Below are 22291 nucleotides of genomic sequence, written 5' to 3'. Positions count from 1 at the left end.
CTTCGGAAAGGCTACATTGGATGATGAAGTTGTGTACACAAATAAAACACCACACGATAATGTATTTAAATTTATTTTCATTTTTTTTTTACTGCTTCTTTAACATTGATCTTTTTCTATTTGCAAAATGTCAACTAAAAATGTTTTTGATGTTTCATCATTGCTGTAAATGGAAAGAAATTATAAGTGAAAAAATATAACAAACAACAAACGGCGATGGAAAATAATGTTCTTTTAGCGTTTAAAGTGATTTCAAATAGCAAATAGCGAAAAGAAAAAAAAAATATATGTGAAAACAAAAAAGAGAGAGAATGGATTTGTAAAGATAAAATAAACGGAAAACTATTTGTTGCGGTGTATGGAATCGATAGAGTTAGTTGGCTCCAGCAGACTAGTCTTCGATTTGGTCGATCTATCGGTGAGCGGTATGAATTGAAAAACGGCAAGGCGACAAGTTAATTCTGGATTTTAAATTTCGCTTATGTTTCTTAGACGCGAATGGAAAAAGCAGCATGATTCTTAAACGTCGAAAATTGGAAACTTTTTTTTTTACTTGTTTGTAGTTGGTTGTGGTTTTTTTTCTTCTTTTGTTTTGTTTGTATGAAAAAAATTTAAACTATTATCAGATTAAAAAATACAATCCGATTGAAACGCGTAGATGAAAGTTTGAGTGAAATCATGCCAGATAGCTGTAAGTGTCTTTTTGACCCTCCTTTCGCTCCAAGTATTCCTTTTCGATGAGAATATCGATGCATTTCTGTTGATGGACAAAAATTTGCATTAGTTAAATGAATCCACAGAGAAATCACTAAGGAATTTAAGCAAGTCAAAAGTCGAGCGTTTAAAAACTTACCTTGATGACGGGAACCTTGGGCTTGAAACGTGTCGACAGTTGTGTGAGTACCTCGCCGACCAAATTCTGATGATTGAGAATCTTACGCATTTTCATAATACGCACGATAGCCGCCTGTATCAGTAGTTTTCGATCTTCTTCAATGTGCTTATGCGTCGCTTCCTGTTCAATTTTCAGTTCGGTTTTCAGCGGGATGTTTATGTTGATGCGGTATTTTTTGCTAATTTCATACACAAAATGAACATGTTATTAGTTGCTTTGTCTTTCGATCGAAAAAAAAAACTGTTGATCATGGAAATAATCTCTAATGAGCCACAATCATCCGATCGTGAGCTATTTAGTTCATGGTTGCACATGTGAATGTATTTACTTTTTGTATGCCAAGAACAATTCGATGACTGATGCTCCAGTCAAGCTGCTTTCTTCGTCTGAGCATGTCAGCAATTTTGCCTTCAAAAGAATTTGCAACACCTGAAGCAAATTTTCTTGAGCGATTCCTGGAACGCGATGAGAAAAAATGACACATTTAAAACGTTCTTAAATTTGTAATATAGATATAGGGCATTTAATCGCAATATGCTTGAATTCGGCTTTGAATGTGTGTGCTTATGTCTTACCGGTATTTTCACCAAGTTGTTGAACCGTCAAACTAGTTTGTTCGTTGAATTGTAGCAACACAGCCATTTGAAATGTGCTCGCCTGTAGAAAGAAGAATACGATCATTAGACAATGCATGAGCAAATTGAATTTTATATGGTGAAAAAGAAAACGAGACACTACTCACTTGCAATGTGTACCGATTTTTGAAGCAATTCGTCACAATTTCGCCTTTGCACATGTTATACAGCCAGATGAGTTTTCGACCGGAATGCACATCGGCATAGAAGTGATTGAAACGCTGTACAGACCGTTCTAGCTCGGATGGCAATGAAAAGTTAAAGCTTTGACTAAATGGCCACGAACCACTTGACAGAACTTGAATGCTGAAATCAATTTCATTTGGCGCTTCGGATGTTTTTATTCGCTGACGGAATTTATCATTAAGATCCTTGGAAATGCCAATGTCCTGGAACATTCGTTGTAATTTTATTGTGTATTCATAGCCGCAGGCTTGTTTCAGTTTGGAAATCATTGATGCTTCCGCATCGTCCGAGGCCGATGTGTGGTTGACCAAACGTTTGGCCAACATTTTGCTGTAGAATTTCTGGAACACATCCTTGTCTTCAATGTATTTGAATACGACCATCACCTGGTTGAGAGTATCTTCGAGTTCGGCTTCTTCGGGATTTTTACTGGATTTTTTCAGCAATAAATCACAGTACTTGGCCAACAATTCGGGGCTTTTGCTTGTATTTTTGCTGGTCGTTGTGACTGCATTTGTGTTAATGAATTTACCACATGCCTTGTCGAGAGCTGCCACAAAGCCCGAATCATTTTTAAACGAGACCAAAACGAGAGCATTGTATTTCTTATGCACTTCGAGGATGGTCTGGACGTATACTTTTGGATCCTATTGAAATTGACAAAATCGATATACCACAAATGTGTGTATGAGACGGATGATTCATTTTATTCGATGGAAATTGGTGGAGGGTCGAATCTACTTACATTTATTGCAGCATCACCGCATTGGGCAATCACTTCAACACCTTGTTTATGGATGTGTTCTTCTAAAACCGTTTTCAGTTCTTTGAGTCCTTCGCTGATGCGCGACACGAGTGAGTACATACGACCCAGGTCGACATTCTTATTCGAGTCCAGTAGATTCTAATGAAGGAAATTCAAATTGCGGTTATTTATATTAATAAACTCTGTATCATGATGATTTCAAATCACATCGTCAACAAATCAAGAAACACCATTCCATTTGACTTTGAATGTAGTTATTTGTTCGGGTATAAAGACTCACTTGGAACTCGGTACGGAATATGTCTAAATGTTTTTCGATCAGGACACGTTCGCAGGTCTTTGCCAGGCTGGCGAGTGTGTTTTCGTGTAAATAGACTTGGACACGTTTTGATTCTTCGTTGAGACGTTGCTCAACGCGTTTCAGGTATTCTGTAACTGGATTCTGTCGTAGGAACTCGGCACTTTCGGCAGAGTAGAAGCGTTCGGTGTCTTGTAGGAAAACATCTTCGAAGCTTTCCTTGTACACGGACAAATTTTGACCACGTGCATTTGGTGCCTCTTCATCAACACCCAATTCCACATAGCAAGAAATAACACCCGAAATAAGCCGTGAATCGATCGTTTCGCCATTGCGTTCACGTTCAATCAGTTTAAGTACGGCATTTGTAACTTGCTTGTTGAGATGCTTGAACAAATGTTCGCGCCATGTGACCAATGCCAATTGATACACTTCGTAGACATCTTTGTGACCCTCTTCGCATTCACGACGAACCCATTGACGATTAATGTAGCCGAACACACCGTTCAGTACACGGCTCGAGAATCGGTATTCAACCCATTTTGTGGTGTAAAATGTCAACACCTCTTCGTCGATCAAATTTGATCCGCTCTGTTTCGGAAAAAAAAACACAAAATGTTCAGTCTCTTGCTATATTGCATTCGAATTTGAAGCCCACAATTGTACGTACCTTTAACAAATCAATTAAATAATTTTCTAAGAAGTTCTTTAAGCGTTTGTAGAGTTCTTGACCAATGAGTTCAGCGCCGCCACCTTTGGCTGTACCAGAATTTAGGCTGACGGACTTTTTACTGTTCTTCTGTACCGTGGTGCAGTAGTTGTACACCAATCTACAAACGAAATATGGAATGCACATGTTAGCTGGCACATGTTGAGATGTGATGAAAGTGAGGTTGCAAACTTACGTATATAAATCCATGTACTGCGCCATGGTCAGACTGGGCTCTCGCTTGTAAATCTGCGTGATGCCTTCCTTCAGAGTCGTCCATATCTGTAAATACAACTAAAAAATTTAGTAAATGCACATTTGACACGGCACGTAATAATCGTGTTCCTGATCAATTAGCACTCACTTTATCCAGGTCCACGGATCGGGAATTCGAATTCGCCGCCATGTTGTGTTGTAATTTGATCTAAATTTTCCAACTGTAAATACATAAATGACAAACTAAAAACAATTAGAAAACGAATGACGACACCGATAAAACAAATGGCTCAACTAATTTTCATACGAAAAATATTCCACTAAAAATATACAATTTATATTTGTTTTCAAATAAAAACACACAAATTCACGTTTAACTAAAATATTCCATTTTTTTTTCTGTTTGTGCGTGGTTAATTCCCTGCACCATTTGCACCATTGTATTATTAGTCGAAGTGGCGGGTAATTTGTTCACAGTGTTTTTTTTGTATATTTTGGTTACATCGTAGAGTGTACGCTGTTCGATACGTGCTTTTTCTACTGTCGTTCGATTTGTATTGTGGTTGCGATGACTTCGATTGACTACTTGAACTTGCATAAAATTAACTGTATTTATTGAATTTTTAGGCAACACAACAAACAACAATGAGCACAGAAGACAACAGCTCAAAAAAAAAGCGTACACACCAGAAACTAAATTGTTAACTTGGCAAATCTGGAACAAAAGAGAACAATGGGCTCAAAGCTCAACTGAATTGATTGTCATTTTCGATTGCCGTTGCAAAATCGAACATTGTGACAGCTTCGAATCGCGTTTGATGTTCGACATACAACAAAAAAGAATATTGAACCTTTATTTTTATTTCGAATATTTAGACGTCGGAATAAGTGAATCGAACAACCAGAACAAATATTGATTTGGTTTCCTTTTCATGGATTTGAACATTTTTTTTTTTTTCGTTTCGATTATATGCACACAAACATTTTGAATGATGTTTTCAGGACAAACATCAATTTTCAGCTGTCGATACAGCGCACAACCGAAAGAAAAATAAACAGGTAAAACACATCAACACTAATGAAACGAAAAAAAAACCATTGATGTGACAAGCACATACAATTTCACCACAATCAATTCGCACTCTGATTTGGAGTCTGCTAAAAAAAAGACGTGGACAGATCGCTCATTTACTGTGTGGATTGGTGACAAGCTTTCGAGAGATAGAGAGAGAGAGAGAGAGGAAACGAGGCCGAGAGGGAGAAAACAAGATTTAAAGAAAACAAATCGCATACAATTTGACGAAACATTTCTTACTCATTCGATCGTATTTTGGATGACTTACAGCAATGCGATATGTTTTTTTATGTTGTTTTTGTTTCTTTTTTCGGGAGAATAATCTATAATCTTTCATGCAAATGGCCATTAATCACAATTGCGGATGGTATGCAAAACACAAATTCTTTAGTTCATCCAATGATGAAATGTCACACATTTTACTTTGTTGATTTTTTTTTCTTCTGTCTACTGCTACTACTCTACAAGACTCTTTGTCTGCACTTTAAACGCAGCATGGTTGCAGCGAACGATAAGAATCACAAATACACCAAAAATGGAAAATTATCATAAAAAAATTACGATTCAATCATTTCATCGAGGACGAAAAAACCAAATGCACATTTGGCAAAGTGGAATCATCACCAAATCCAAGGAATTTTTTTTTTCCTTTCTGTTTCGTCAAATTGTTCAATTTTTTTTCACTTCTCATTTCGTATGGGCTAAAATTAAACACGAAATTAAATAATAAATCTAATACATACCGTGATTTGGGATGAAACGAATGAAAGATGTGGAATTGAAAACAGATTTTGTTGTTAATTTGCACGCCTTGTCGTACAGCAGCAAACACCAGACGCAATTCAAAACTGGTCGAATATAAAAAAAAAGTTACTGTGTTCAAAGGAATCGTACAATGGCAGCCATTAAACTATACACACATACACAGACAAATCGAGACATCACAAAACTCACTAAAACGAAATGACACACACTCACATTGGAACGCGCCGTTCACACCGTGTGCTATTCTATTTAGCGTTTTCTAGCATACATACAAACAAACATCGTACAGAGTTTGTTGAGTCTTTGGTTGAATGTTGTGTGACTTTTGGTTGACGTCGTCGTCGTCGTCGTATTCTTCTTCTTATTCGTTTGCTGTTTGTGGTCTGGTTACATCAAAGTGAGAGAATGAGAGTGAGACGGCAAGTGGTAGAACTGTCAAATGCGAATCATACTTGAATTTTTGGACGTTTGCCATTTTACACAATCGCTTCAAATGCCCTTTTTTTTACTCATTTGCTCCGATTTATTGGTGTAAACAGTGGTTAACATTTCCAATATAGCCAATTAAATGCAATTGATTTGATTTGAAATGATTGTATTCAGCTCATAGAAACGTCAACTATTGTTTCGAACCAATTTGACGTAATGTGATATCTAAAGTGGTCCGGTGAGTGAATGTGATCCGATTTCGAATTTGAATCAAATGCACAATCAGAATCAACCCGTGCTATTGAGCACAGGTTGATTTAAAAAAAGAAAACAATGTTCGTTAAAAATAGTCATGAAGTAAAATGCGATTTCCAATCGAAAGAAGTTCATATTTTTTTTTGCCATGGATTGAATTTATCGTGCAAATTGTGTGCAGAATATGAGTCAGATTTTTATGCGCAAAACCGTTGTACTTATTCGAACAGACTAGTCTTCATTTTGGTGTGAACCGATTCATTCGAATGAGTATCGACATTGAATGAGTGTTATTCTCCTGCTTTTCGCGATTTCATTGCCCCTTTGGCGCTACACATCGAACTTTCTCAAGGATCTGTCAACATGAACCTCTGGCACGGACTACTGTTTTGCTGCGCGAACGCATCGCCCGTATGATACCATTCGAATGCAGAGAGACGGTAGAGAAAAAGAACGAAGGGAAAGAAAAAGAACAAATCAAATAGAATGATCATATATGCAATTCTCTCAATACACAATACGAATGAAAATGGAACCAGAGAGAGAGAGAGAGCGAAGGCAAAAAAACCAAATTGTCGCGTATATATACGCAATTGTATAGAGAGTGTGGCACATATATATGCAAAACGGTCGCACATTTTTTTTTGTCGATCGGTTTGAAGTCGACATGCACTGTGTGCGATAGTCGATCGTCAAGTGAGAGTTTATGGCAAAATATTCAAATAGAATTCGGTATATCGAGTCTCACCGAAATTTCGTTACGCATCGCAAAACAACCGATCGAAAAGCAAACAAGCAGCAGCAGTAGCGGCAACGATACAGAAAAAAAATACCATTTTATATATTCATTTGAGAAAGGCGAATAAAAGATTGTACCGCGATATTTCCTGAACTGAATTCGGTTTTTTTTTTCGTTCAGTTTGGTCGCGCGCGCGTTCAATTCAAGTCCAGTTTCAATTCGGAAGGAATGATATTAGTAATTAGATGGTTAATTTTTCGTTTAAAACGCAATAATATTTTTTTCCCGTTGTTTTTGTTTCTCGTTTTGTGTTTTCGTCATCGATGCGCGACTTGTTCGCTCTCTCGGGTTGAAGGTTATAAACACACATATCAATTCACCGTTGTTATAAACATTATCGTTGTTATCATCATTGTCGTCGTCAACGTCGTTGTCGACGTCGTGGTGCAATTCATAAGTGCGATTTGTATGGTCGTTATTGCGTATCGCAACTTGTCAAATGCATAACTGAAAGAAAAAATAAAGCGAAGAAAAGAAAGAAAAGGAGACAACCATCGGTTGTCGTCATTTGATTTCTGGTCGCCTGTTTGAAATTTGCTGTTGAAAATCGGTGCTGAATTTCATTGGCATCGGTTTTTCGCACATCATTCACGTGAACATTAAAATGAATGCTTTAAAAAGGAACGGCGAAAAGAAGAGCGCACTTTTTCAATATTTTTGATTCTCTCTGTTGTTGTTTTTTTTTCCTGTCTCTTCTTCTCTTATTTGGTCGACATCGGTCGTCGTTGTTGCCGCCGTCGTCGTCGTCATCGCAATCATTGAGACTTGAAAATATCAACGAGAGATAGCGATACACACATAAATAAACATATAGATAGACGAAAAACGTTTGGTCGCCATCGTCATATTGGCATTGCCGCGCGCTCTGCTTTCGGGCTCTTTTCTCAATCTATCTCTCTCTCGCTATATATGCGACGTACGAAATATGCACGAAATATAAAAAAAAAGCACACAGAGAATCTTTTAACCACACTCGTGTGTCTACACGGTCTCAAGCCCCATTGTGCATGTGTTAAATGTGTATCAGTACTCGCAGCGCTTATATTTCTCATTTTCATTCTTTATTATGATGTGCATGCGAGAATAAATAATGTGTCTATAGTGCTGGCACTGTACAGACTAAACGGGCTAAATGTCTTGGGCTCTCTCCGCTTTTTTCTTTGCTTGTTGTTTGTGAATCGGTTTTTCTTTTCTTTTTTCGAATTGCGTGTGCGTGTGTGTCTGTGTACTTGATTCGGTTGCGATTATTCTCTCTATCGACATTAGATTTTGATTAAATTTCTTTTCTCTTCAATTCTGTTCCATTTTCAATAGTTTTTTTTTAATTTTCATTTATTTTTGAATTGATTCAGGATTAAGGCAACAGTTTCGGTTGTGTATTTAGTTTTGCTGATCGCCGACGTCATACCCCGTTTTGCGTAAATCGGATCACAAAATTTCGTTTTGATAAAATTGATAAGTGAACCGATAGGAGAAATAGTGAGAGAAAAAAAATTAATGAAATCAGAAAACGCCGTTGCCGCTACCGCCATCGCCGCCGATATGGCAAATAGTTAATCAACTCTTGATGGCTAAATTGTGAATCGTTGACTTTTTGTAACGTAAAAAAAAGAGGTGTTGACAAATTGCTACTAAAAAGAAAAAAAAAACTACAAGAGCATAAAAACTCTCTACATTTGGTGTCCTCTTCTTCATTCGACACGAATATTTTCATTCTAATTTCAATCTTCAACGATTTATTTTTTTCTTTTTGTGCGTTTGTTTATTCGTCTCGGCATTCGCGATATGTTAATTCAGTGAAAAGTGAGAAACAGACAAAGAGGACATAGACAGCAAGCAGTTAGTGCGATTGAGAGACAGACAGTGTGAGAGCGAGTGATTTGAATGCGGTGTATGAGGCGCACAGAGTTACATGTGTTCAATTTTTATGAACGATTTGATTATACGTATGTAAATATATAGATAGGATTTCCTTTGTTTTTGTTATTGTTGTTGTCGTCGTCGTCGTCGTCGCCGTCGTAGTCCGTTTCATGTGTGTATATGCGAAATAGACAGCCGATTCGACTACATAATCATTCGCACGACCAAAGTAGATTCGATACACTAAATGGTTATAAAGTAGGATTCAACTCGACGATTTTTGTTATCGACCGAACGACAGTACGCCAAAATACGGCACAAAAAAAAACAATAATACAAAGAAAAGAAAAATAGTGTGCATAAAGAGAGAACATCCTAGACGCATCAGCGATTGATACGATTTTCATTTTTGAGAATAATTTAAAAAAAAAAACTGTCTTACACACACATACCGCGTAATCGCCACCGGAAAAATGTTGCCATTTACACCGCCAATCGTGAAACGTTTGTTGGCGTGGAAGAAGGGCAACGATGACTCGTCCATCGAGGGTAAATGGTCCGAGAAAGCGGTCAAAAGTCTGGTGAAAAAATTGAAAAAAACTAGCGCACTCGAAGAGCTGGAAAAAGCGATCTCAACGCAAAATCCATACACCAAATGCGTCACAATACCCAGGTAAATATTAATCTTATTCTGTTTTTGTATTCATCTTACAAGTCTGCATCATCCTTCAGTACTGGTCGTAATTTCTGATTCCAACGGAAAATTTGCCATTCCATACCAATTATAAATCTAATTGGATGGACTTAGACAAATAAGCATTGCATCGATGAATTAAATTGTATTCGGCAGAGATGAACGTGCAAAAAAACGCGAAACCAAATTATATAAGAATAAGTCAAAACATGCGACAAACATTTCCGGAGTCTATTTGATTTCGCTTCGCAGATGCATCGACATCGAACAGATGTGAGCGTGCTCATGACAAATAAAATGACATACCGAAATGAAATATGCGAATGAGCTTGTTTGTGGCACCAGACTGAATCTACTGCTGCTGTTGCTACAATGTTGTGCGCACATCGACAGCTATCCAATTTGCAAAAGTAATATTTACGTTTCGACAAAATTTCAATTTCGAATCGACGAAACGTTGAACAATTGCCTGAAACAATTAACTCAACTATGCAAGCCCAATGAGTGCCAAGTCTTCGATAAATATGTCATTTGTCAATCGTTGAAATGCGGGCCGTGCTCTCTCTCTCTCTCTCTCTCTCTCTCTCTCTCTGTCTCTCGCTGATCATACACTGTATATTTATTTTCCATCCGAGCTTTTTGTTTTCTTCGTGTTCTTCTTATTCTTTTGTCGTGGTTGTTGTTTTTCGCACAGCATGATCGGTTTCTCATGCTGCATTCGTCAGCATCGAAAAATGTTGTCCACAAAGTCTGACATTCCGACATAGGTGATGAACACGATGTTGGCGTTGCCTCGCAAATTAGTCAAGGATATTTCCACACATTATGACTGTGTGATCGAATAAATAAGAAGAGTGTGCATATGTGTGTGAGAGCACGTCAGCGAAATTCAAAGCAGCGTTACATATTTTGTAGCGAAATGAAAACCAGTCATCCATTCTATGCATATTAAAAACAAATTCTTCATTGGCTTACTCCTCCGAAGGAAAAAAAAAGAGAGACTGATCCGATTATTCTATTGCTCGTATGCGAATTGATGATATAGTACATATTCACGGTCTAAGAAAAAATTGCAACTAATAATTTTGGTTGGTTTCACTTCTATTCGATCATTTCGCGCATATGAATTGAGTCCGCTTATATTCCACTGCAATGACAACCAAAAATTGGATTGCACAAATAAAAATGAATTGAATGCAACGAACTTTAAACAGGAGCCAGACTATGAATGCAAAAGAGTGAGAGGGAGAGATACACACACGGGAAGCGCATAGAATAACAAACAAGACGATAATATGCACATGTTTACCAATTTTTCAATTTGGTGCGTCTTTCATTATTGCGTATGTGTGTGTGTGTCTGTCTGTCTGTCTGTTTGTTGGATATGCGTTCGGCTCATACAATTGTTAGAGCTGAATAAAAACAAAAGCAGGGAAAAAAGCGTATATATTTCTCATTCTCTACACTTCACACCGATGATGACTGGCTGGCTGGCTGTTCTCCGGTGTGTTTGTGTACGTGTATGTCCGAATGAAATCGCGTTTTACCATGTTTAATTTTGCATTTTGTTTTGTCCATTTTTTTTGTTGTTGTGTTCATTGGATCATATTTTTTTGTTGTTTCTCGTTGCTTCTATTGGCTTGACTCGGTTTCTCTGTGTGTGTGTATGTCTTGAGCAGTATGTCAAAAATGCAAAACGGTTTCGCTTGAAAGACCAATCAAGAAAAGATAAAACAAAAACACACACGAAACGCCAACTGTGGTCAACATCAATATTTCTGCATTTGTTTGGATTGGACATTGTTTTAAGTTGTTGTTTCTTCTTTCTCTTTCTTTCGTTTAAATTCGCTGGCAATATTAGCGGTCTGTCGTTGGGTTTGTCCGTGTATTACACAGGTTAATTGTTTACTGTTTGGCTTTATATCCTAATACAATATTTGGGGTGTATGCAAAAAGCTCTTCACCTAATTGAATCAATTAAACACACACTCACACTTTGCGGTAAATACAAAGTAGTCACAATCCGATTAGAATATGGCACAATGGAAATAGACGTCGACGACATGTTCAAACCACTTAAACACACATGGATCACGCCGCACAACCCAAACAACATACACTTCTTTTTTTCTTCTGCCATAGTCTTTTTTTTCCGCGACAAATAGCGTGAACCAAACAAAGAATGGATGGCAGACAAGTAATGACTATAAAGTGTATTCAATATTTAAGTGCTGACGAACAGTTTCGTTTTTCTATAGAGACATGTTAGGAAAAAAAACCATTACCGTGAACTTGAAAACAACAACCGACGCCGTCATCGACAGGGTTTTGCGCATCGATTAGAGGTGAATCTAGTTAGAATGGTATTTGAGCAAAAGTAAAAGTGAAACTGGGTTGTGATTTTCGTTGGAAAACTAACACCGATACTAGTAGTAAGCCGATGAACATTCTATCGAAATAGCACCTAATCGGAATAGTTATTGCCTGAAGAGGCGTAATATTATTGATTGCAGATTACTTTAAATCGTTATACCATTGAGAATTATCGGGCAAATTAACGAACGACTAAAAGAATACAGTTTATGCACTTGCAAACGACAACCCATATTTCCATAGTGATATTGACTCAGGTGATCACATTCGCTTCGGTAAATAGTTTGACAATACACGCAACATTCTCAGAACGCATACTTGACATTTTCCATTCACCTATTTCTCTCATCACAGGCAATATCCATTTTTCATGTTTGTTCGTAACGAAATGTTACTAATATTTTCCACAAACACCCACGAATTTTGCAAAAGATACTATAATATACTCTATCGATAGACACACAGGTATATTTGATCATCGTTTTGTAATCATCATTTTTTTTTCGTGCGCGCTACAATTGTTTTTTCTGTGCCTAATTCAAAAGTTTCATTTGATTGCATGACAACAGATGGTATGATATGAATTGAGCAAACACGACATTTTCATCTAGTTGATATCAGTCGTGATACTTTGTTGTAACAACCGTCCGCTCGCGACGTGAATAATTAACGACGAAAGAATAAACGAAACAAACATCCCTGATGAGGTGATGAGCGACGAAAAGAAATGGATTATTCATCGGATAATTTCATCGTTATCGTCATCGAAAAACAACAAAATTGCACGCCGTGTAAATATATGAAGTTAGCATTCGATGAAAAGCGCTTTTATTCTTCTTCCAAATTATTTTAAAATCTCATTACGAAGATTAACATATTGTCGACGCTGCCGAACGAACGAAAAAATATATAAAAACAGCGACAACAACAACAACAATGTAAAAAAAAAAGTCGACCGATGCATAGCCCAATAATAAAAACGATGCAGCGCATAGTATTCCCATTCATGTGTTAGAAAGACGTGAAGAGGCTCAATGTAGTTCGCATTGTACGCATACCATTGTCGTACAGTCAAAAGAATTCATCAACACTCACAGTATACACATAGTCGGAGCAGCACAACGGGCCGATACGCAAAAATGTGTGGATTTTTTGTTGTTGTTGTTCTTCGTACACAGGCGCACTGAAGATCGTCTGTGCCGATGACGCGCTCTCCGACCACCCGATAAATAAGTTTTAAGAAGAAAAAAAAACATTGTATGAAGCGACGAGAGAGAGAAGAATGTATATAGAGTATAGTGAAGAAGAAATGAAGGAGCAGCATACGTGCACGCATGCAAACCTATTGCCGGATAGCATAGTCTAAGTAACAATCATACGGAATAATGATGTCCTACCCCAATAAGTAAAAGTTAAATTCATCAAGAATGTGCAGACGAACGAAGCGCGTACACCGAACCGTATTCACGTATACATTGGTACACGCACCGAATACACATACACACAATAACTGTGTGCTGTGCTGAAGCGTTTAAATTGCAAAAAAAAAAAAAAAAAATATACGTATAGTTATAAAACGCATAAACGCCGACTTTACCGCATCAGCACACACACAAAAACACACTCTCTCTCTCCCTTTCGTACACAGCTCAGGACGCATATTTAACATAGCGTTTATAATAATCGTCGTATATTCTTGATTAAGTGAGACTACTGCACAACGAAAATATAGAGAGAAAAAAAAACCCAAAGGTTTTTCTGTTCCTTCTTCTTCTTCTTCTCATATTCAAGTGATTCATACACAGACAAGCAAAAGGAATAACCGATATATACAAGAGAGTCGAGGAGAAAAAGTGAACGCCAAACAGAAACGGCACAACAACAACAACATCGGCCAAAATAGATTTATATTTTAACAGAAAACAACAAAACAAATTTTTTTTCTTAACATACATACAACATACGACACAGTGAAGCAAAAGAAAGAGACAAGAGAACCATACAATAATTTACACACAACGCGAGACGAATACACGCCGAAAGAAGAGGAGACGAAGAGGAAAAATAAGTGTGCAGCCAAAGAGAAACCAGCAAGAATAAAGAAGAAGAAGAACGAATAGAGTAAAGTACATAATCAACCGAATAAGAAGAAGAAGAAGTAGAGAAGAGAGAAAAAAAATATAAATCAGCAACAAGGAACTGTGTGCACAACAGTAAAAAAGTGAGTCGATTGAAACTAAGAACATTCTATAGAAACCTCGATGAGGAATCTAAAATGGCGTATTTGTCGAAGAGCTGAGCGCACGGCAACGATTCCGATTCCAAAAACAATTGAACACACAACAACAGCAACAACAACATAAATCGACCATTGTGTACTTGTTTCTTGACATTTTATTTGGGCATATTACATATATATATATATTTATTTATTTTTTCATTTGTTTTCATTCATTTCTGGTGATTTTGTGAAATGTGCGAGTGGCGATGAGTGTATTTGAATGCTAGTGCCAAATTGCGCCGTTCAAGAATCATTTTTCGCTTGCGTTTATTTGGTGGAAATTCGTGTGTATGTGTGTGTGTGTTTGTGTTTGTCTGAAATCGAAATATCATAGTTGATTCTAGAGCCAAAATACAACAGACATCAGAAAAAAAAAAAACAAACCTGAGTTTATGCATATACTATATAAATCTATATAGCAGAAAACAAAATACAGTACCGAAAAAAAGGAATATACACAAAAGGAAGAGAAAAAAAACAGCGAATAAAAACCAATCGGTTATTTTCCGTGCACGATTCAAGTCCATGTGCCTACAACAGTATCAAAGAAATATTTGATCGGTGTGTTTTAGTGCGTGAGTATCAAAGAGTCGTAGATAAGTGTGAGTCATGTGTAAAATAAAATGCATTTGCAATCTCAAAACACAGAGTGCGAATCGACGGGGGTAAATTCGGCCGAATGCGCGATGTTCCCGAATCGAATCGGTTGTTTTGAACGCAAGACAGAAACAAGATAATAAAAAAACAAAACCCGACATGTAGTGAATTTTCGTTGTGTGCTTTGTGCGGCCTGAATGGGCAACAAGCAGCAGCAGCAGCAGTAGCACATGCAGACCACGACTTGCATCTGCGTTGCGTATTTTGCATTTGTACTATGTATTTCTGAAACAAAGATAAAAGTGAAAGCGTTTCACCGCTTAACGGACTCTCACCCGATCGTTTGTGCGATTATATGCAATTTTTATTTTATTTGCCGTCGTTATCGTTATTGTTGTTGTTGTCATCATCATCAGCAATGCATATAAAATTCGTCGCAAGGCTTAATACATGTGTCTTTCAGCCATAAAACACAATGCAAAACGCAAGCTGCCATATTTACATAGAAAACCCACAGCGCCACTATAAACCAATGGGCAACAACAACAACGTCAACAACAAAACAAAGTTTATCGCAGCATAAACAAACAATAAACCGAATGTAACATTCGAACACAGGAACAACTGTAGCAAAACAAAATAAAGTGAAACTAAAACGGTTGACGGTTTTTGTTCGTTGTCGTCGTTGTCTGTATGTCCGCGTAAAGTAATCACATAGAGTGAGACCACACAGCATGTCATTGTCTTAATTTGCAAATGTTTCCGTTATTATGTTAATGTCATGGTTTTGGTTGTGCCGGCAAATTAATCTTAATTTTGTCATGACTTTTTTTCCCCATTCCCTTCATCAAACCAAATGCATTGCTATTCAGTTTTTTTTTTAATTTTATTTTGAAAAAAGCTAATGACGCAATTTCGAAATGGATCCGTGTCTTGGGATTTGAATCCTGCGCAAAATGCACGAACAACAACAACAATCGTTTGTGGTTTTTGTTTTTTCTCTGTCGGTTCAATCGAAAGTGTTGAAAATTCGTTCCTCATCGTCTCTCACCGGTTTATAATATATAACGTATAGATGTAAATATATGTATGCATATACTTGCGCGCGTTGTGTACGCACAATACGAAATGAGATATATTAGCCTCGAGTTAAAGGCACATTTGCCTGTATAAATCCAACAAATATTGCCTACCGTCGTCTTCTTCTTCACTACGCTCCATGTGCCTATATGTGTGCGGCTGGCTGACTGCTGGCTGACTGCTGGCTGACTGGCTGGCTGACTGGCTGGCTGACTGCTTGGGTGCTTGATTTGGCTGTATGTCTGATGTGACAATGTGCGTGAAAGAGAGACATGGCATATATAAAAATCGATAAATTATTTTTGGCTCTAGCCGTGTGTGTTCATTTGCAAATGTATTTGTATGCGGCTCTCATTCGATCAGCCGCATAGCATACACAAAATCTAACACAATACGCGGAACAATTTGACATACCATCAACAAGAGGGAAAAAAAACAACACAGCGGAGAGACATAAAAGCAACGAAACAACAAAATCAATGTACGGAACAACGACACAAAGAAATAAAAGCACAAAATAACAAAAAGAAAAATACAACAACAGCACATAGCATACACAGAATTTACATATATCGTCTATTGGCTCCAAAAAGCGCAGACAAACAAACATACATAAGCACTTAGCGAATGTAATAATCATATTTGTGTCTAAATATAAAGTTCTAGAAATGACCTTTAAAACAAATACATAACACAGACAACATTCGGCATGTTTGCCCCGCAGAAATTAACTGTTCAATTGTCTCACACTCTATCAATCTCTCTACAATAGTGTATTGTGCGAAATATTTTACAGACGTGCGAAATTTTAGATGCAAATTCAACTCACACTCACTCTTCCTTTTCGTTCATCGATGTTTCGAAGAGAAATGAAAAGTTCTTGTTCTATTGTTGGATTATCCGAAGAAAATGAAACTGAATGTAAATGTCAATGGATCGATCGAAAAAAAAATGTTACCAAAAAGAAAGAAAAAAATCATTACATTTTGATTAACTGAACCGCTTAAAAAGCAATTAATGTCATCGAACGATTCGTTTGTTCCGTCAACATTGTCATTTTGTATTAACAATTTGATTTTTCTCTCTCATTCTCTCTTTCATCGCAGAGTGCGTCCAACGAATGGTGAAAACGGTGTAGCTTTGCGTAAAGGATTGCCGCATGTGATTTATTGCCGTTTATGGCGTTGGCCAGATTTACAAAGTCAAAATGAATTAAAAGCGCTGGACAATTGCGAGTACGCGTTCCATTTAAAAAAGGACGAAGTATGCATAAATCCATATCATTACATGAAAATTGAACAGCCGCTCGCTTACGTGTTAGTACCAAAGAATTTACCACAACAACAGTCGCAACAACAATTTGCCAATCTAAATAACGGCCATTCATCGAATTCGGCCGTGATTGGCGGCGGTTTTAGTGGTAGCGCAAGTGATTCCATTTCACATCAATATCCAAATTTAGGTGAGTCTGAATGTTTGATAGAGGCGCGGAAGGCGCGGAAGGCGTGGAAGGCGTGGAAGGCGTGGAAGGCGCGAACGTGGAACTAATCAAATGGGCCATTTTTGTGTTTTTTGCAGGCATAAGTATACAACATCAGCAACAGCATCAGCAACACATCCCATACATGGAGGCAACATTGAATCAACAAATCCCCGGGAATACCACCATCATGGATTCCACAAATGTGAGCATCGGATCCGTGGGCAGTATCCCGAGTACAGAAACACCACCGCCCGGTTATATGTCCGAAGATGGTGATCCAATGGATCAAAATGATAACATGAGTGAGTTGGTATCTTAAGTGATTTGATTAATTTGATTTGTTGTCATTTTATCGTTTTGAGACCGCTGATTGGTGATTGCCCGTAAAAATGGCTCAAAAGGATACGAATTATATACCGGTTCTGTGAATTAATGTGAATGTTTATTTTTTAAAAAAAAAAATTCTGACATAACAAGGTATGACAAGAATATCACCGAGTCCTCAACTGGATGCACAACCGGTGCTCTATCATGAACCAGCATTTTGGTGTTCGATCGGTTACTATGAGCTCAACACACGTGTCGGTGAAACATTTCACGCCTCACAGCCATCCATCACCGTTGATGGCTTCACCGATCCATCCAATTCCGAAAGGTAGGGATCTTGAGCCTCAGTCAGCTGATGATTTTGAAATTTTATATGTCAACGATGTGATTTTAATCCTTTTATTTAAAATGTTATTCAGATTCTGTTTGGGACTCCTATCGAATGTCAATCGAAATGAAGTGGTGGAACAGACACGACGTCACATTGGAAAAGGCGTACGCCTCTACTACATTGGCGGTGAAGTTTTTGCTGAATGCTTAAGTGATTCAAGTATATTTGTTCAAAGTCCGAATTGCAATCAAAGATATGGCTGGCATCCAGCTACTGTTTGTAAAATTCCACCGGGTATGTGTAGCAACAAATGCAGCACTTTTCCGATTTTCCCTTTCGAAATGTCGTGCGCTTAGCAGCAAATATTGATGATTTATAATAATTGAACATATTTGTTCGTGCCATCGTAGGTTGCAATTTGAAGATATTCAACAATCAAGAATTTGCGGCTCTTTTATCACAATCTGTGTCACAAGGCTTTGAAGCTGTCTACCAATTGACGCGAATGTGTACGATTCGCATGTCATTCGTCAAAGGATGGGGCGCTGAATACAGGTAATTTTTTGATTTGACTCTTTGCAATTGTATGTTCAATTTTTGTTCACCCTACAAATATCCAATTGTCCGCATATAGACGACAAACTGTGACATCAACACCGTGCTGGATTGAGTTACATTTGAATGGACCACTCCAATGGCTTGATCGTGTGCTAACGCAAATGGGATCACCGCGTCTACCATGCAGCTCTATGTCTTAAAAAGAAATAATTTAAATTTTCTAATTTTAGAAAACTGAAGAAGAAAAACACACAAAAAGTTAAAAATAAAGCAAATGAAAGAAGGAGAAAAAAAGCAACACACAAACAAAAATGAATGAAAACAAAAAATACACGGCAACAGCAAAGCCAAAATCACTCACGTACACATCAGAAATACAATCCAAATTCAGAAGAATATTTTTTTACAACATTTTTTTATATACCATTGAAAGAGAAAGCAAAACCGACAAACTAATAACCGTTAGAACAGCAATTACACTAAAAGCCATTACCAAGTTCAATGAAACTCTTTTTTTTCTGCGATATTCTCCGGTATTGCTTACTTACGGACACTTGGGCCGAACGTGACGACGTAAAAGAGAAAAATGAAGACAAAGAGTTACATTGACACACACACACACACACACACACACAGTCAATAATTTCGTTTAAATGAACCGATATTCATCTGTAGACAAATTGAACGACTATAAATAAACAGTAGAAGAAGAAGAAAGGGAAAAAACAAACTTAATGATAAATAATATTTTAAATAACAATTGAATTTCAAGCCAAACCAGTCATAGCCATATTTAATTCTTCTTTTTTAATGAAACGTATACATAAATAGGACCAATAACAAAATACGAAAAAATGAAAATCAACCAATACTATCCGAATAAAATAGTCAGCGAATCAAATCTGTACAAAGATTTTCTTCACATTTATAACTCTTTTTTTCGTTTCGAATTTTAAACGAAACCAATGTCGAAAGAGAAAAAAAACAAATGGAATCCATACAGAAAACAATCATAATAAATAGTTATCGATACAAATTCAACCGCAATTCAAATTTGAGAAGAAAAAAAAATACGAAATAGGAATGGACACGCTCGACACAAATCTAGCCACATGTATATACTGGTACTGTTAATACTTTTAATGTTAACTAGAAATACAAACTGACAAATGAAAGATAGAAGCGAAAATACACACATACACACGCCGAATACCGAAGAAAACTGAAAAGAAAACCGAGTCAACAAGAACGCATTTAACACGAGATTAAGCAAAAACCCATCAAAGAATTTACAAAGAAAGTAAGAAAAAAAATCCGACAGACAGACAAAATCAGATGTAGAACCAAATTGTAGAGAGTTTTTTTTTGTTCGTTTTATTTGTGTCCAATCCTATGATTGCAGCTGATGTATGAGATACAAAGTGATTGGCAAAAGGAATAATAGAAAATGCAAATTGATGCAAAAACCATAAATATGGAAAAAAATTTGTGTTGAAATTTCCAAAACTTTTTGAATGCGAAATCAACTCTAATCAAATATCACATATTTCACACTAAATTTTGTGACTTGCAATTTAATTTCTTTTGTTGTGAAACAAACACACGTTACAAGCGTGTGTAACATTGTTTATTTGTTTCCCATTTTTCAATTTCTTTTTTTTTCATATTATTTTTTCTGTGTAAACGATGGAAAGAGAAAAAAAAACTACGGAAAAAAATGTTAAGTTTTGCATTTAAGTTTCAATTCAATTTTTTGGGGGATTCAATTGAACCGTTGTTAAGCTGATTAATGCATGTTATGAATCAGTTGGATGGAAATAACATGCAAGACAAGAGAGAAGGCGAATGAGCGCGAAAAAATTTGAACGAAATTTTTTTTTTGGACACGAAAATACGTCATAATTTTGTGATTTTAATTACTTTTTCTTTGGTTCTTTTTTTAAAAGCGAAAAGGAAAAAACGTAAATGAGAGAAACACTGGATGTGAAAAATAATTTTAAAAAAAGAAATTTGATAAAAACGTGATAGCAGTTTTCTAAGGCGATAGAAACGAAAGAAAAAGAAAAAAAAAAGGAAACGAGAAAAAAAATTAACATAGAACTGATGATATTTTTTTGTGGAATTCGAAATCTAATTATTATAATACGTTTATATGTACGTTATTTGGTTGTCAAAATTTTAATTCAAAACAAACACATTTGGGTTTATTTTTATGTATACAAAAAAAAAACGATTTGGCAAACAGAAAATTTTTTTATTCATACAAAAAAAATCATATTTTTTCATTGGCTTTCGATAAAAAAAAATTTATATATATATATATATGAAAACAATGAATGGAAACGGAAAGCAGAAAAAAATCATATGAAAAATTATAGGGATGTATTGATTAGAAATTATGCAGTAAATGTTTGATAAAAATGCTAATTAAAATTAAAAACACATTGGGTTTGGAAAAAAATTGATTAAAATCTTCAAAAAAAAAAACACATGCATAAATAATCATTTGAAAGAGAAAAAAAAACGTTTATTCTTTATTCGGTATAATGTAATTAAGCATCTATTTCACGTAGAAATGAGCGAAATGTGACCGTGTAAAACATCAAAAAATTGGATAGATGTATGAAAATTGCTTTGATGATGGATTTGTGTAGACACTTTGTTTTATATAGAATGGATTTATGTATTTGCTTCACTTTATATGGAGCTCAACGCATTATCATTCTATTGAGAGTATGTTCTTTTGTTTTTTGATTCGTTGAAAACACTGTTATCCCCATAGTGAAATATCCAAAGACTGCTTCAGTAAAGGGATCTCCGCCAATTTACTTCATTTTTTTTCACAAGTTTACATGTTTTAAATAGAAAAAAAACGTTTCCGTTTTTTTTTAATTCCTTTGTTGTGCTTGATTTGATCATTCACAATGTCTTCTTGTCTTCTTGCCATCAAATTGCACGTAGACATTGTCTATTCTTTTCTTTAAAAAAAATCATTTCTTCAAAAGAGTGTATCATTTTAAGATTAAGTCAAACTCTAGAAATGGAATGAAGAAAAAACAAATTACGTAATGTGCTATTCGCTCCAATAAAATTAAGCTATTCACGAGATGAAACATGAAAATTGAAGCAAAAAATTGTTACACAAAAAGATGAGCAAAAAAAACCACCACAAATAATTTTTTTTGACTCGATTGATTGAAATGAAAGCAAACAAACTAAAGAAATTGCATCAAGGATATTCAGTGACAATGATGGTATATTTTTAAGTAACAAAAAAAATTAGCGTTTAATTCTGTAATATCAATGTATGTCGAATTAAATCAGAACCTTCGACTGACCTAAGCTACTTGTTTCTTCTTTCGTTTGCCTAATTGATATTCACTCACGCCGATGCCGCCATTCGTAATGCAAACATTCAAAATGAAACTTAATTATTTTATCAGCTTATGAACTAGAGTATTTGCAAACTAATTACATCCAAATCCCTTTGCAATTTCTTTACTATTATGAAAAAAATTCAAATGGATTTTCACATGCAACGACGACGACAAACGAAAATGGACAAGAGGCTTGGCTTGCGTATTGTTTTTCTCTCAATGTTGTAAGAACACACAATTCCATTAATTTTGCTTGAAAAAACCCTTTTTTCGTTCGTTTGTACGTACATAAGTAAGATCCC

General features: G+C 36.2%; 2 protein-coding genes across 15 annotated transcripts; one reads left to right on the top strand and one right to left on the bottom strand.

Moving 5' to 3' along the window:
• Positions 1-57: 57 nt before the first annotated feature.
• On the bottom strand, positions 58-16157 carry LOC129576509 (cullin-1-like). Of its 7 annotated transcripts, none has more exons than XM_055461715.1 (13): positions 16027-16157; positions 5759-5977; positions 5524-5628; positions 3854-3926; positions 3686-3783; positions 3451-3610; positions 2763-3371; positions 2462-2620; positions 1638-2363; positions 1471-1552; positions 1224-1350; positions 854-1073; positions 58-757 (listed from the first exon to the last, which is right to left on the bottom strand). In XM_055461715.1, exons 4-13 carry the CDS (start codon positions 3893-3895, stop codon positions 677-679), a joined length of 2304 nt encoding a protein of 767 aa, XP_055317690.1. In that variant the 5' UTR covers positions 3896-3926; positions 5524-5628; positions 5759-5977; positions 16027-16157; the 3' UTR covers positions 58-676. The 7 variants fall into 7 exon arrangements, with proteins under 7 accessions (XP_055317690.1, XP_055317694.1, XP_055317692.1 ...); XM_055461719.1 differs by having other exon boundaries at positions 3686-3771; positions 5759-5928; positions 16027-16116; XM_055461717.1 differs by lacking the exon at positions 16027-16157 and having other exon boundaries at positions 3686-3771; positions 5759-6161.
• On the top strand, positions 6767-21954 carry LOC129576511 (mothers against decapentaplegic homolog 3). Of its 8 annotated transcripts, none has more exons than XM_055461726.1 (8): positions 6767-8265; positions 8381-9561; positions 17020-17375; positions 17492-17698; positions 17874-18051; positions 18143-18348; positions 18465-18609; positions 18689-21954. In XM_055461726.1, the coding sequence occupies exons 2-8, from the start codon at positions 9362-9364 to the stop codon at positions 18810-18812; spliced, it is 1416 nt and encodes a 471-aa protein (XP_055317701.1). In that variant the 5' UTR covers positions 6767-8265; positions 8381-9361; the 3' UTR covers positions 18813-21954. The 8 variants fall into 8 exon arrangements, with proteins under 8 accessions (XP_055317701.1, XP_055317702.1, XP_055317700.1 ...); XM_055461727.1 differs by having other exon boundaries at positions 6856-7216; XM_055461725.1 differs by having other exon boundaries at positions 6862-7323.
• The last annotated feature ends 337 nt before the right edge of the window (positions 21955-22291 follow it).

This window comes from Sitodiplosis mosellana, unplaced genomic scaffold, assembly GCF_009176505.1.
Source record: "Sitodiplosis mosellana isolate CC-2019 unplaced genomic scaffold, AAFC_SMos_1.0 Smas_scaffold_6191, whole genome shotgun sequence".
NCBI classification, from domain to species: Eukaryota; Metazoa; Arthropoda; class Insecta; order Diptera; family Cecidomyiidae; genus Sitodiplosis; species Sitodiplosis mosellana.
Note: the sequence above shows the minus strand (reverse complement) of the source record. Positions and strands in the feature narration are given on the sequence as shown.